At 35.8% G+C, this 15,777-nt stretch overlaps 1 protein-coding gene across 1 annotated transcript in view; it reads left to right on the top strand.

Moving 5' to 3' along the window:
- Positions 1–4,995: 4,995 nt before the first annotated feature.
- Positions 4,996–15,777, top strand: part of PTPRD (protein tyrosine phosphatase receptor type D) — a gene marked incomplete at both ends in the record, with an annotated part of 301,634 nt that continues 290,852 nt past the window's right edge. The window contains one exon of the mRNA XM_082013447.1: positions 4,996–5,080. Coding sequence (XP_081869573.1) covers positions 4,996–5,080 — 85 coding nt within the window. The remainder of the gene's footprint in view (positions 5,081–15,777) is intronic.

The following is a 15,777-nucleotide window of genomic DNA, read 5'->3' as shown; positions in this document are numbered from 1 at the left end:
GTGTGGTTTAAGATTACATATGAACATCAGTATTTCTGTAAGTAAAAAAAGATGAACTTTTAAACAACTTTCTACAGGAGAAAAACAGCGCTGTGATGTATTTTTTGATGTACTTTGCTGTCATTGAATTAATTTATTCACTAAATTAATTTCATTTATCTATTTCCTTTATTTCTTTGGTTATTGAAAAATCCATTTTCTTTTTTTGCATGGTAACAGAAGAATTCTTGCTGAAGTCCAAAACAGAAGTACAGTGTAGAATAAAATTGAATATATTAAGTTGTTTAATATAAACAAAATTCCACCTATCACTGTACTTTAATAATGATGTAGTTCAAAGGCCTGAAATCAGAAAGTTGCTGTTCCAGGGTGGGTGCCCACCTGTGTTGTAACAGAGAAATTCAGGAATGACAGAGGAGCATTAAGGTGTGCTGTTATTCAGTGACTGATGAGACTAAGCTTTGGAACACTCCACACATCTGTCTTTTAAATTTCCTTAATCTTGTGTCTGCATTTTGGCTTTTTTAAGAATAAGACCAGAATGGAACCTCTCCAGCACGTCAGCTATGAAAACTTTTATCATGTTTGATCAATAAAAGAGCAAGCTAAATGTAGAACTTTTGATAGTTTTTGCTCATTGTTTTGGAAAATACATTTAATTCCCTTCAGAAGACATCATTTTACCCAGAATGATTTCTGAATTGATTTTGGTTAAACAGCTTATGAGCATTAATTTTACACATTTTTTCCTATTCTTTCTAGTAATGATTCAGCTGTCAGTCAGGTTTTTGCAGCCAAGATTTGTCTATGAAATCTGTTTATTTTCATTTTTAAGGAGGGTTCTTGATTGATATGCAAATATGTGAAGTATTGGCACTTGTTCCTTGGCTTGGTTCTAGTAATCTTTCAAATTTATTTTTTGCATCTCTTTACCTGTGTATGTATGGTATTAGAAGTCTGTGTATAGGGAATAGTAATTTAGGATTGTGGGTGATACGAATGACGTGTAGAAAGAGAATGTCAACACAGTCTTCTGTTTCAATCTTTGCCTGCCACTTGTTCTGAGAGAAACACTGTTGTGTTTTTTTTTTAAATGTAAAGCGTATCCGTATGCATTGCTTTCCCATAAGTCCTTGTGGCAGACCAGAGATGGCTGTGAACTAAAATTCTCTCTCTGAACAATTTCAAAATTTAGAAAAGTTGAACTAAAAAAACTGTTTGTGTAATAGCACAAATGAGCGCTCACATCTTCACATTCCTGTGCTTCAAAATTTTTTTAAGTTACTATATTTTTTCCACGTGGCTCCCTGCGTCTGCTGTGGGTTCTTTTTTGTCTGTGTTCACGTCCCCGCCAAGAGCTCTTCCCTGCTGTGCTAAATTTCTTTGTTGAGTTATCAAGCATTTACATGCACATGCAGGCATGGAAAAGCAATAAGATAAATAAAATGAGTATTTACTTTTTGTTGTTGTTTTAAGATTTGCCTCAAGGTAAGAATTTTCGATAACTTCAACTGTCTTGATGCAGAGACCATCTCCTCCTGAGTGCTGTGTTAGCACCTAAAAGGTTATTTTGGTACTAAAGTAAACAGACTGCAGGAAAGTAGTTTAGTGTTCAGATGTTTCATTCACCCAGCTGATCCTGCTGAGGATAGTTGGTGCATGTGCCCATGCCGAGGTGCTATCATTTGCCATGTCCCAGCTGAGGAGAATTTTTATTGATAGATACCACTACTCAGGGAAAATCTATTCTCTCACTCACATATGTGCTAATGATAGATATATTACCTAGTTCTAGAATTTGGTTTTCACTTTGGTATTAACAATTTGTTTGTCTGTGGAAAGAGACCAAAACAGTTGTTCTGGAAGAAACTATTCATAGGTAGCTTTCAGAGATGTGGTAAGAGTGAGTTTTGATCATTTAGTACAGCAGTTACACAGTACATATCCTAAAATAAAAACAGCTTTTATTAAAGCTTCACAAAGAATAAATAATTTTAATAACTGTTGACCTCTGTAGCTATTGTGATAAGGTTTCTACCAAGGAGAAGCCCCATCTTTCTGCACCAGCACAGCATGAATGTTGTAACAGAGGCTGCTAAGAGAGTACCTCAGTCTGGATTCATTCTGTGAGACAAATGTTGGCCTTCTGAGGCAGAGGCTAGTATAACCCGGTTCTGCAAATGTTGTTTGTGTTTTCATTGTCTCTGGTACCACACTCTGGATGTAACAAACCATTGTTAGGAGGAAATTGAGAAGGGAAGAAACTACTTCATTTAAGAATTAATAGTGTATTAGATGAACTTTTTACTTTGCAATTATGAAGGTAGCTTGATTTGGAAATTAATACTTGTTTGATAACTGCATTTAGCCCTTGTAACAAATTGCACCTCCATGTTTGTTTTCACAAATAAGCCAAGTATAGACCTACATGCCAGATGATTATCAGTCTCAATATTGGTACAGTTGTCAGTGGCAGGGTCCCTGGCTGAAGCTATGGTAAAGCTGAGGCAGACTTGTGTGGAGAACCCTGATAGCACCTGATTGTCCCTTGGCTTGCTTCTCTCTAGTGTTATCAGCCCATTGTGTACATGCCTCCACTAACAGTGTATCTTCAACTCACTTGAAAGAAGAAGGACCCACCTGCCATCTTTATTCAAGTGCTTCTGTTTCCTTGACTTAAAATACTAGAAATTAGCTATGGAGGCATAAGCAGGTGAAGAGAGAGAACAACAGGTAAAGAGTTTCCTGGAAACCTTAGTTAGCTAAAGCCATTATACTCAGAAGCAGCAAAGAAAGGAAGTACTGAGGGCTTTGTTTTTTATGATCTGACACAATGAGTGCAGTATTGCTAAGGGCTTGTGTGTGCATTTAGAGTGAGAGAATGGAGTGGGGTTTTTAATAATAATAATATATAACAAATATAATATAATTACAATAATTATAAAATATATAATAATAGTAATATTTTTTAAAAGCTCCTTTTTCTTCTCAACCTTTTCTTTGCCATATTTTATGATCCATCAATAATCCATTCATTTTCAGACAGCTTGTAGAGGGTAAATGCATATTCACATATCAGGATCATGAGATTTTTAAATTCCCCTTTTTTCCCAAAGCAATAGTAGTATTTTTTTCTGTTAGGTACCACATTTAATACTTGGTGAGAGTGTTTGGAATGTGTGAAAATAATCTCCAGTGCCCTGTTAAAAAACAGTTGTGTAAAAAAGCACCTTTCTGGTCACCTTTTTTTCCCTCCTGTGCTCCCTTTATTAATTATCAGTGTTGTTTCCTCTCCACTTCCTCTCCTGCTGAAGGGAGCAGTTTATTGTTCAGGCACAAATCTTATTACCTGTCACATTTCTGCTTTCATCTTCTCATGTCAGCTAGTGTGCGTGCCAATAAAAAGATAAAATTTTGCCCAGAAGTGAGCTGCCTTTAGAGGTAGTTCAGGGCACCCTTATAACTCCTGCAATCTAGAAGAAGCAAAATCAAAATCACCTCTTCCTTGCAAGTACGTTTCATACATCTCCATCTTTCTGATAGCATTGGAATCATTATGTAGCAGTTGGCTCTGATACGCTTGCACAGACGCAAATTGAGTCTGACAGGACTGATGTCTCATGGACTTTGCTGTCATTTGAAATGCTGGCATGAAGATGGTAGCGATGAAAGCAGGGAGCTGGTGCCTTCAGCACTTAGCCTATGAAGATTTCTTAGGTTTGTATTTTTTGATGGCAGTAGCTGATTCAAAAGATAGTTCTATGAAAGAGATTCATAACAGCTGTAGATTTCTAACACTGACTCAGGTCTTTTCTTCCTTGAGTAGATTCTTTGAGCATTGCACTGTACTGTAAACGGGCTCTTTATACCACCCACAAATCTGTAAGTACAGGTGGTGGAATGTGGAATTAGTATAGTGGAATGGTAATGAAATGGTAATTAGTATAATTTTTTCTCCAACCTTTTGGTTTTTATCTTCACTGCATGGAAACCATTCATGTGTGGTAATGAAAAAGGTAGTGTCAAACTTGCCAAAGTTCATATGTTGGAGACCCTTTGAAAAGTAAAATTACAGTTCAGTGTTACTTTAGTGACAACATCGGGGTATTTGGAGATACAGCTAGTATTTCCTGTGAGAGGGAGAAATACGTTTATATTACTTAATTTCTGTTACTGTGGTAAATTTGGACAAGAATGAGACACTGCTTTTTTAAGTCAGGTACTTGAGCTGCAGTGCTCCCAGTGTATCATGTTCAATTACATATCATAATAAATGAGACGGATTGAATTGGAATCTCAGTCCTTTATTCAATGCTGGATTTTTGTTTTTCTGTTAGGCATAATTTAAATATGTACAGAAAATCACAACAGGAATTTTAACCTTCGAGAGTTGTTGAACCATGCAACATGCTAGCATTTGATGTCTACCTTTAAGAATATTTCACAAAGCAGATTTTGCTGTGTTATTCTTACTAGATGCCAGGGCAGTAGCTCCCAGTGTGCTGCTTGCAAGTGGACTTTTTATTCTGGATATTGAATCACTTCGATTCCCTTCATGCAACATGAGTATTCCAGTGATACATTATACTTACACTTCATTAACAATGACAGTTCTTGTGATTCAGAAGGTGCTATTGAATACAACAAAAGATACACGGTGTGACAGATGCTTGATTATGGTAAAAAGGTGCACTGAGAAACATGTTGGAACAGTGCTAGCTTATAGTATACCCTGAATCCTCCAGGATATATCTGTAGCGTGAAATGAATCACGTTTCCTTTTCTTTGTCCCTTACCTTTTTGTCTTTTAAAATTGTTTTGCTTTAAATTGTGAATGATTAGAAAAAACCCAGAAAATCTCTGCCCTATTCTTGCTAACTGTATTTTTCTCTTTTTCTTGTCTATTCCACAGGCTCTGAAAATACTTCATCTGAAGTTTCAGACCGGACAGACTTGCAGTGGCTTCTAAGTTAGTGAGAACAAGGCTGCCAAAGCATGCTGGTGCCAAGCTGTCGGATGATGCACGTAGTCAGGCCAATGGTGGTGCTTCTGTGCTTGCTACTCTATGCTGATGCTGAAAGTAAGCTTCTTATTCATTTGTGCTTAGGTCTTGGTCATGGTGAACAGTTTTGTTTTCAACTGGTGGTTACTAAGGGTCTTGGAATGAGTCTGCTTCTGAGTAATTCGTAAAACACTGCAGGGTCCTCTCTAGATCACGGTTAGCATTTGGAAAGGATTATTTATGCAACTTCCATACTATTTTTCTTCTTAATGTCCCTTTTCTTAAGCAATCAATGGTTCCCACTCAGATAGTGGAGACCACTGCCACAAAGTTACACAGTCAAAACAAAGACCAACTTTGCTTACCATATATTGGTCAAATCCCTCAAAGACATCTGTCATTCTTTGAATATTCTTTCTTAATTTTTGTTTTAAAAAAACCCACCGAAAGCCCCCCAATTAATATCCAGTCCAATTAAAATTCCAGGCCCTTTTGAACTGCCACAACAGCTGTTCTAATGTATTAGTTCTGACAGTTGTCTCAGAGTACAGTATCCAAACAAATCAAGCAGAACTGACAGCTTAGTGGCTGGCCTAAATGTGTGACAATTCAGGGAGGAAAGACACCTATGTTTACTTGTACTGAGAGGAAACTGTTGGATTTTGTTCCATTAGTTTACCTATTAAAGGGAAGATAATATCTTCTTTTTAATTAGAAAACCATTAGGTCTGCCTTGTTTACATGTGTTCCTTCTCCCAGCTGTCCTGTGGCTTCTTGCAGAAGTAATGTGCAAATGAGAAAAGCCATTTGCTTCCCACCTGTTGACCTGCAGGTTTACTACAAGCTGACTGTTAACATTCACGTGATTGAGGAATACTTTCCTGCTGAATCTTCCTGACTCCTGTGCAGATACATCCTCAGTCAATAACTTTGTTCCAACTCTGATTTTTGAAGGCACATCTGTGTAAAACAAAGGAACAGTTGAAGTAGGAACACAGAAGAATAAAAACAGTGTCAGTAGGGTTGGATAGATCAGTTCTCATTAATCACATATTGAAGGGTTCCTTATCACTCTGCTTATCACCTCCACTCCAGGTATAATAAATTACAACAATAAAAGAGATAGAAAATCTTCCCACTTCTGTGTGTAGTAGGACTTCCTTCTGTTAACTGTAGCTCTATGAAAGTGAAGGAAATGAAAAAAAAAAAAAAAGGGACAAAACATACATGTTTGTTGAGTACTGACAGCTGAGATTCTTTGGCCCCTTTCCAGGTAGATAATGACCAGCTGGGATGATTATGTCTAAGGTGAAGCCAAGGACATTTTAGCACTTTAGCCAGCAAATAATTAATTGGGAAGTGGGCCCATATGTTGGATGTTTCTGCAGTTGTACTATACCACCTATTTTAAAAGTGAATTCTGTGCTTAGCAAACTTAGATTTTTAGAATATGGCATTATCTACTTCATATAATGGAATATCCAACCTCCTGTGGGTGACCAGTGAATGATTTTTTGGTTTTGGTAGCCCCAATCAGCTATCAATTTGAAAAAAGGCAGTAAAACCCCGGAAACTCCTTTGTTAGTCCTGTACTTTTGAGCGAAAGGTGTAATTCCTGTAATCATATTACATTCAATGGAAGATTCTCTCTTTCATCATTCTTCTTTGTGAGAAAGGAGGATAGTTTTTTTGAAGGTTAGGATGGAGTTTAGTTCAAAATCAGCTGGTATCCCAGTACGGTTTTTGAGGGATTTTTCAGATTTGGTTTTCCAAAACTGCTGTGTTCCACTTACAATTCTTTTTTATTTTAAATAAAATGAAACAAAATGGAAGTCAGCTATTAGCCTTTGCTGGCTAGAGTTAGAAGGACTTAGTGGTGATGTTGGAATCTATGGAGCGTCACATGCAGAATAAGCGTTGTAAGATGCACAAAGATCACCTTTTTGTGGGGGTTACTCTAAGGGAAACCAGCCTAGCCAACATGATTCAATCTTAAAGGAAACTAACAAAGAGTAAAAATGATGTATTAATAACTATTAATATTAAAAATAATTAATAGTGGTTGAGTAGTGTTTTCAAAGACAGATTCTTAATAATCATATTCTTTACAGGAATAGTGTACTATCTGGACTGAGGAATAAAGCAAAGATCTCATCAAGATGACAAATCAATTACTTGTTTTTTTCTATTCCTTTTAGATGCTGGTTTATGCTATACCATCATATTATGTGATCATTAATATCTTCATGTGGTTATGTTAATAGATAGTATGTCAGGAGAGCTGTTAAATGTAATTTGGAAACACCCCACCATAAATACCACTTACCATCTTTCACAAATGCACAAATCAGCTGAGTTTTGTGTGGAGGAACTCACATGAACTAATCCTTGATGATTTGGTATACTTGTCTTTGTAATTAGTAGGTATTGCTAGGCAGAGTTACAAGATCAGGAGGTAGCCAAACAAAAATACATTCAGTTATCTTCTTGGACAGATTTATAATGTACCATATCATCTATGGTTATTACTTGGTATCTGTTGTGTCTTGTTGTTATCAGCCAATAGGAGAAAGAAAATCATGATATAAAAATACTTACAAATTAAAAAATTAGGAAGATTAAAAAAAAGTTAAAAGATTAGAAAGATTCAGCTAAGAAAAAGTTGAGAAATACTGCTAGAATTTTGGAACTAAAGTATAATGGAATAATAACATTCCAGAATAGAGAATAAGCAGACAATTATGCTAAGAAGTGACAGACCAGTTATCTCTGGTTTTACTGTTTCTGTATTTTCTTAAGGAGAGAATTGACCTGGAGAATACAACTTTCTAAGAACAGAAATGCATTTAAAAATCCTATTGACTTGTTGAGAATTTTGAAAGCTCTGTTTCTGGTGGACTTTCCTGTTTTTTTGTTGTTAAGAGTTTTTGCCATGTGGGTAGTAGTACTGTGAAATGCAGTGAGTGGATGAACTCTTACATGTAGCAGATGAATATGAAATGGTCACCTTAAGTAGTCAGGTTTTTATCTAATCTGGCTAGTTCTTATTTTGTGGGAAAAGACTTCACTTTTGACTTTACCTATATTTTCTGCTTACTACTAGTAGAAGGTGTGACTGAGAAGTTGTACAAATGCGCAAAACATAAGCCTTTTTTACAAAGTAAACTTTACAGTTAAAACTGATTTTCAGCTTCATACATCCTTTTCTGCATTCCTTTTCTTTCCAGGGAATTACAAAAAGAACTGGATTTGAAAGGAGAGGGAAAAATTTAATGAAAAGCTTGTTCACTTGCACTGACTTCATTTAAATTTCAACTAAAAGGTGCTGCTACACCTAACACAAACCAAAGAGGCTTGTGATAGCTAGATGTCTATGTAATGTCTCCCGTAGTCTAGTCAGATTTGATGATTTCATTCCCTTTACAATATGGTGCTGAAAACCATACAGAATATTCCTCTATTTCCTAACCTGTGAGATTAAAGGAATAGACTATGATTGTCAAGTAATTAATATGCACAGGCTTTTAAATTGCATAAATATTTATATATGTATATACAAATGGTATACATTGTATGGTATGAGTTAAAATGTGTGCCATATATGTGTTTATATGGCTCCATGTAATATTACTTTAATGCTGTAAGTTGTAAATTAATTTTTTTCTGTTTTACAAATCTAAAAGAGGAGCTCTTTGAGAGTCACACAGTAACATTTTACTCTTATACACTGTACTTTGTTTATTTGGAAGATACTCTGAATTTCCATAGACATAGTTATTTTATGGGCTGGTTGAGAGGTAGCACAGGATAAGTGAGCCTTCTGGGTGCAGATGCACAGAAAGGTGTGTTTTCTTCTTGCACGATTAGCTCTTCTCCTGGATTTCCTGAGGACTTGAAGAAAAGTTCCAGCTGTGCTGGAATTGTTCTGTCCTTCACTTCTGCAGATGCTGCTCCTGTTTGTAGAGCTCTTTGTAAAAGGATCCCAGACCCTATTGTTGTCCAGGGCTCTTCTTGAACTTCATCACAAACAGTTGGCAGGACTACGTTGTTTCCTTTAATTGGGAAAGGACACAGAAGGTGAGACAAAGGGACAAAGTTTTTGTCTTTTTTTCCTCTGTCATCATGCAGGGCCATGCCTTCCTTTTTTTCCATGATTTTTCTGTTGCTAGCACCAAGGCAGTGCAGAAGATAAGATATATCCTGACATTGCCACTGCATTGTATTCTTTCCAGAGTAGTTGCAAATGGGTAAGGAACTCATACTCTTCCGATCTCACCGTGAAATCACTACGAGTGGGATCCAAGTAGCAAGCCTGCTTTATGGTTTTGAAGAGTTTCCCAGTGGAAGTCCTTCGTACATATTTTCTGTTTACGTACTACCCTCACAGCTGAGGGAGGGAATATGAGACATCTTTGTTTCTTTCCATCATTGTGAAAGACACCAAAATGTGTTAGCATGGGCTGATAAACTCTTCTGTGGACACCTCTCAAAGGGATACAGGATGGAAATGCCAAAAAACCTTTCCCTGGTGGACTGGATAAGTGCACCATGCCCCTTATGGGTGTGACTAAGATTCGATTCTTACTGTCAACCCAGAAACTAAGCTTGCGCTTGACTGAGAAAAGTAAGCAAAACTGAAAGGTGGCAAAATTACCTTTGATCTTTTACCTTTTATTGTTACTAAAATGAATTGTTACTTCCAAGTAACACCAACTGGTGGTTCTAAGAACCTGACTGGACGCGATCCTGTGCAACCTGCCCTGGGTGATCCTGCCTTGGCAGGAAGATTGAACCAGGTGATCTTCAGAGGTCCCTTCCTACCCCTGCCATTCTGTGATTCTGTATAAAAACTGAAAAATCTCAAGAAATTTTTTTTTTTAGTTGCCTCCATTTATGTTTGGTATTTGTAGCTTCTGTGCACACTGTGAGAGGATGTTACAGAATTAATTGAGGAAAGAAAATGTTTGTTTAGCTGCCTTGTTTGTAGAAGGACAACCCGCTACTTCACAGTGTTTATCATTGGCTGCCTTGTTCTCAGTGGTGTAGATGGCAACTGTGTTAAGGCAGTACTTCTCTACATCTGAGAAATTAGTACTATGACATTGTTTGCCATAAGAAAATTACTGTTTTTTTTAATGTTTTCTAAATGAACTGGGAGACTAGTAACTACCTAGAAGCTGTTTGGTAACAAGGGTATATGTTTCAGAGACTGCTGTGTAACTGTTTCTTTTCAAACCATAGGATATGGTACACTATTACGTTTTTCTGATGATGAGGTGTCAAGTTAATCACTGACCTCAGAGACATATTTAAAATACAAAATGCTTTTAAAATGGTTATTTCTGGTCTTTCCTAGTATGCAATGATCCTATCTTGAAATTAAAGAGTTTAATTTGTAATAATAGAATCAAATAATTTTCTGCAGATTTTCTGCATCCTGCTTTTTAGTAATTAAATCAGTTCTTACAGCACACATCCCGTTCCTTCTTCACCCTGAGAAGGTCTGGTCACTAGTACTTCCAAATTCTCCGCTGCGTTCCTGTCATTTTGTCTGTTTAATTCTTTTGCTCCATTCTTGGTTACATAGCTTCTGCTCTGACATTTTTCTTTTACCACTCCTTTCGAGATGCTGTTTTAGAAGAGAAGCCACAATTCTTTCTTCATTCAGTAGAAGTGATTGCAGCTGACTGTAAAAAGGCAAATAGAAATACTAACCATAAACAATACATTTATTGTATATTGCTTCCATTCCCAATTGTTTGAAATGTGAATAATGCTTAGTTTGCTCTCTGGCTTCTGATGCATCTGTGTCAGTCATGCTGTCTAATAGAAAAATCTTCGTGGTCTCCTCTAGACCAGGATGGGCTAAAACTTAGTGATGACAGAACAGTGATTACTTCTGTAAACAAATATCAGGGTGATTGAGACAAATTCTTGTTTAAATAGGATCTAAAGATAGTAGTTTAGTGTTGGTGAAATTAAATGTAAGGTGGCTATTTTTCCTCTTTTTTTTTTTTTTTTCATTCCATTCGGTTCCTTCATTTTGTTTCTTAAAGAATACCTTTTTTTTCCCCTGTTAATACCATTCTTCCCCTTTACAGTTTTTTTAAGTTCTTCAACAAGTTGAAACACATTCATACAGTCCACGTTTAAATTTTTGTTTCTTAGTACTTGTCTACAAAACTAAACTAAACTAACCTAAATAGATCTTCCAAAGTAATTATCTTAGGGCAAATAATTATATTATAGTAAGTCTTGCAACTGGACATACATGGTTTACACTAAAAAAACACCCCTATTTCAGAATAGCTTCATAAACACTGTATGCAGGCAAGCCCAACATGGAAATTACTTTTTTTTTTGTATGTGCATCTTTGGTAACTAGGAATAAATTTATCATATTAGGTTTGGATTTAAACTCTGACATCTTTAAAGAGATTATTTCAATTATTGCTTTCAACTGTGGGCAGTAGCAAGAACTGCAAAATCCAAAGATAAAATGTTTCTGTTCTTTATTGGTAAGTTTTTTCAGTAACATCTGTCTTTATGTCTTAGTGCTGATAACATCCATTTTGTGTAAGATATATCCCTTTTTTTACATTGCTGTTTCTTTTAATAATGGTGATGTATGCAAGAGAGTTTAAATATGGACTGCCTTTTCTGAAAAAAATAGCTTTCAATTTTGTTTTATATTCCTTTTTCAGGAATTTTTATATGCTTTCTACAGTTCAACCATAGGACATTTTCCAGTTGATTTTATGAAAATTGGTATATAGTACTGCAAGAGTAATTTTATATTGCATTTATTAAATATGATATAAAAATATGTCAAGTAAATCACCCATCAGTTTTCAGAAGTTTTAGTCTTGGAGAAAAGAGGGACAGGTAGTTACAACAAACCATCCTAGATGTGTTCATTTTGCTCTGCAGCAAAGTGAAGGCTTTGGAATATATGTGATAGTTGAGATAGAGAATCAGGGGAAGTGAAAACATTATGTGATCATTCCAAACATACTGACTTAGTCACAGAAACAACAGATGATGTGGACATTTGCATAAACCAAGATTTATCCAACCCCTATTTTTTAAGTCCTTATATTAAACCAAATTTGAATTCCAAGAGTAGCCATAATTACCACCACATCTGTTTAACTTGCTTTAAATTATGAAGAATTAACATAAAAATTGAGAGCTGCTTGAAGAATATAGTTTTCAAATTGACATAATTTTTAAGAAGGTGTTTGGGTTATCTCAAAATCTGCCAATAAGAAAACATTTCAAATTTTAATATGAACAGAAGATTTGTGTGTATTTTGTAAAGCGTAGGTTCAGAATTAAATATAGTTTACCAGGGCTTTGAACTACAGAATAAACTGAAGAACAACTGCAGAATGATTCTTCTGAACATTTTTGTTAAGTTTATCTATGCAACTTTGAAAATTGCTTCCATGTCAGTTTCACAGCTGTTGTTAATTTAGGTAGTTGCAGGCCCCTACCTCCCAAATGCAGAGCTCTGAACAGAGCTGAGTCCCAAGCTCCAGGGATCTGAGAAGCCTTTAAGCCCTGGCAACATTGAGTTTGTCTGACTGTAGAGGCAGTGAAGTCTCCCCAAGTATGAAAGCCCTACATCTTTTGGATATTCTGGAGGATATATAAAAACAGAGTCAGGAAATCCGGAGTCTCTGGTCTTTCCAGACACCAAGAAATCTAGATAAGGGAGCTGTATTTTAATGGCCCAGCAGAGCTGGACAAAACCACATTATTTGGATTAATGTCACTGTTAACAGAAAATGTCTCTGGAGAAACTTCAGTATGGATAACTATCTCACTGTGTGCAATTTCCCTGCAGCATCAGTAATGACCACTGGCAGATAAAGGAATGTGGGTCATTAATATTCCCTTGTCAGAACTGGCAGGGAATTCCGATGTGAATGTGTTTGCTAGATTGCTTAAGAACATATCTACGTACTTCTACTAGAAGTGTGTATTATAGTCTTAATATAGGAGCAATTTTTAGGGAAACAGAAAGGAGAAACAGCAATATAGAAATTTTAGGGGTTTTTTTAGGTTATATTCACACAGCACAACAACTGCTGTGGTTATGGTATTTTCACTCCTTATCTGAGGTTTATCCCTCAGTGGCTGAAATTGAGATAAAATCTTGAGTAGCAGCATCTGTTTCAGCAGTGAATTTCTGACAAGAGCCTGAGAAAATTATAAAAATATGAAAATATATATGAAGATCACCATTCACTTCTGTTTCCACCCTGTCTTTCAGGAAACCACGTCCCCCAAATTACTGATGTATAGTTACTTTCTTCCTTAAATAGTGTGGGCTTGAAGCTATATTTATTCAAAATAGTTAGGCAAATATTTTGTAATGTATTCCATTAACAGTTTTGGGAATATGCACAATTTTTTATTAATTTCTGGTGGTGCAAACTAAATTATTTTGACTGCTTACTTCTAATGGTAACAATGTGAAGAATGAAGTTAAATCTTGACTTCAAATTGGTATAAAAGAGGTTTAAACATAAAGTTGTGTATAAATTACTACTGTAGCTTTCACTGAATTATACGAGACATGTAATGTCCATGTTATGATAAAAATGAGTACAGAATTATAATATCAGTTGATGAATAAAGAGTTCCTGTTGTACAATTGAAGAGAATATATTAATAAAAGACAATTCAAACTTGAAATCACTTCTAAAAGGTGAATGCAAATATGTTGCAAATGATCAATTCAGTTTACAAGAAATTCTGGGGCATGACTGTAAACAGCACTTTGGATATGGTCTTGCTGTGCAAAGTAATAGCAAATGACAGAATTTCACAATGCATTCCGCATTCTCAAGTTCTTGCTAAAAAGAAATTTTGAGACCCTTTTCCCAGTAACGATGTTGTTCAGGAAGAGAGTTCAATAGAAGTTTAAAATTTATTCTACTGGCATGTAAATTCTTCAACTAAATGTTTCTATGAAATTTAGCTCGGTAGAGGTTTTTTTCTAGTTTGTGCTTAAGCTAATTTTTAATTTACTCTGTATTTTTCAAGGTCTCTGTGCTTGCCACTTCAGTAGCAGCATATGGGTGGAAGGGAGGTTCTGCTACTGCTGATTTTTTTTTTTTTTTTTTTTTGGCACATGCAAATGTCAACATGGAAGAAGCAACAAGGGAAAGTGACACTAAATTTATTTTGGCAGTGATGGTTAATTATATATGGGCATTTCCAGGCGAGTTCTACCTGGGTCATTTTTTTCCTCCAAGAATTTCACATATGCTTTAGAAAAATCTATAAAAGTAACTGTTCAGAATATTGGCAGGTGATGTCTGGATTGAAGAGAGAAATAGTAATTTGGTCTCCTGTTCTAGTGCAAAAGCACGCATGTTAGCAGCAACAAATGGAAGGCCAAACAGCTAAAAATGAAAAATGTGATCCAGAATAGTGAGTAGCATCTTTAACTTGTAATGATTTTGAAAATAAACTGAAAGTTTTTTCTGAAAAAGTTCCCTGTGGTAAGGTGAGGCAGTAAGGTCTAATTTTGTCTTTTGATTGAAAAGTAAGGGTAGAATGAATGGGAGTAGAAAGGCAAATTAATCCTATGTGTATGGACCTAATGAGGCTAGTAATGCGGCGTAAATCTAGTCCTGGTTTCTCATTCTAAAAAGTGTGTTGACAAAATAGAAAAAGTGCAGAAGAGAAAAACACAGATTCAGGGCTGGGAAAATGCTTTATCATCTTTAATAATGAGTTAAATTTGTTTATAAAAAAGATTACTGAAAGCTTATGTCAGGTGACATTTATATATTTTCTTGTAGAGAAGATAGAGATTGCAATAGAGTGTTTTGCTTAACGAGTTTGAGGAGAATTAAACAATTCTGGGCAACTACATTGGAACTATTGGAACAGACTGCTTAAGTGTCAGTTTATTACTACATATCTGAATATTCTCAGGTTAAGATTTGACGCATTTTATAAACAATAAACAAGATGCTAGACTCAGTACAAAAGTGACAAGGAGAATCCATTTTTCTTTTTTTTTAATGTAAAAGGCAGAACCGGTTTGAAATCTATGAATAATTCTACCTGAGGAAATAAAGGAAAGGAGGCGATTATTGAATATGGTAAAACCTTAGTACACCCACATCGTGCATATTAGAACACAGTCTGATATATACATATCTTAAGAACACACAACTGATTTAGGTAAGGTGCAGACAATGGCAACTAAAATGTTCCAGAGGATGGAGCAGCTCTTGTTCCATCCTCTGAGAAGAGACTGAAAAAACTGAGACTCCTCCATTTTCAAGAAGAAATGGCAGAGGTGGGTGTGAGGATTATGTCTGAGGTCTGCAAAATTGTTGGGGTAGAGGGTAAAGTCAAAGCAAAATGGACATCCACCCACCCCATAATAACAGAACTGTGGTGTTTGAGGAAGTTAGTAGAAGATTGATTAAAGCAGATGAAAGATAGAATTTGCCTCATGTTTTTGTTGAGGTGGACAGTATCTGTAGTTTCAAAGGAGAACTTAAAAAAAATAATGTACAGAACATCTGTAGATTACTACTAAAAGAGCAAGCAGGAATGCCAGCTTTAATGTTCTTAGTGAATGAAGTGAATGGCCCTCAAAAAGTGCCCAGGCTAATGTGCCCACATAGCACCTCTCTTGACACTGCTGGAGACATGCTAGCAAGCTACACAGACTTAGTGTGACCCAATAAGGCATTTGCTGTGGTCTTGCATTCAGAAATACATATATTTTCAACAGGCATTGT

This window comes from Phaethon aethereus (genome assembly GCF_964289735.1).
Source record: "Phaethon aethereus genome assembly, chromosome: Z".
Lineage (NCBI taxonomy): Eukaryota > Metazoa > Chordata > Aves > Phaethontiformes > Phaethontidae > Phaethon > Phaethon aethereus.
Note: the sequence above shows the minus strand (reverse complement) of the source record. Positions and strands in the feature narration are given on the sequence as shown.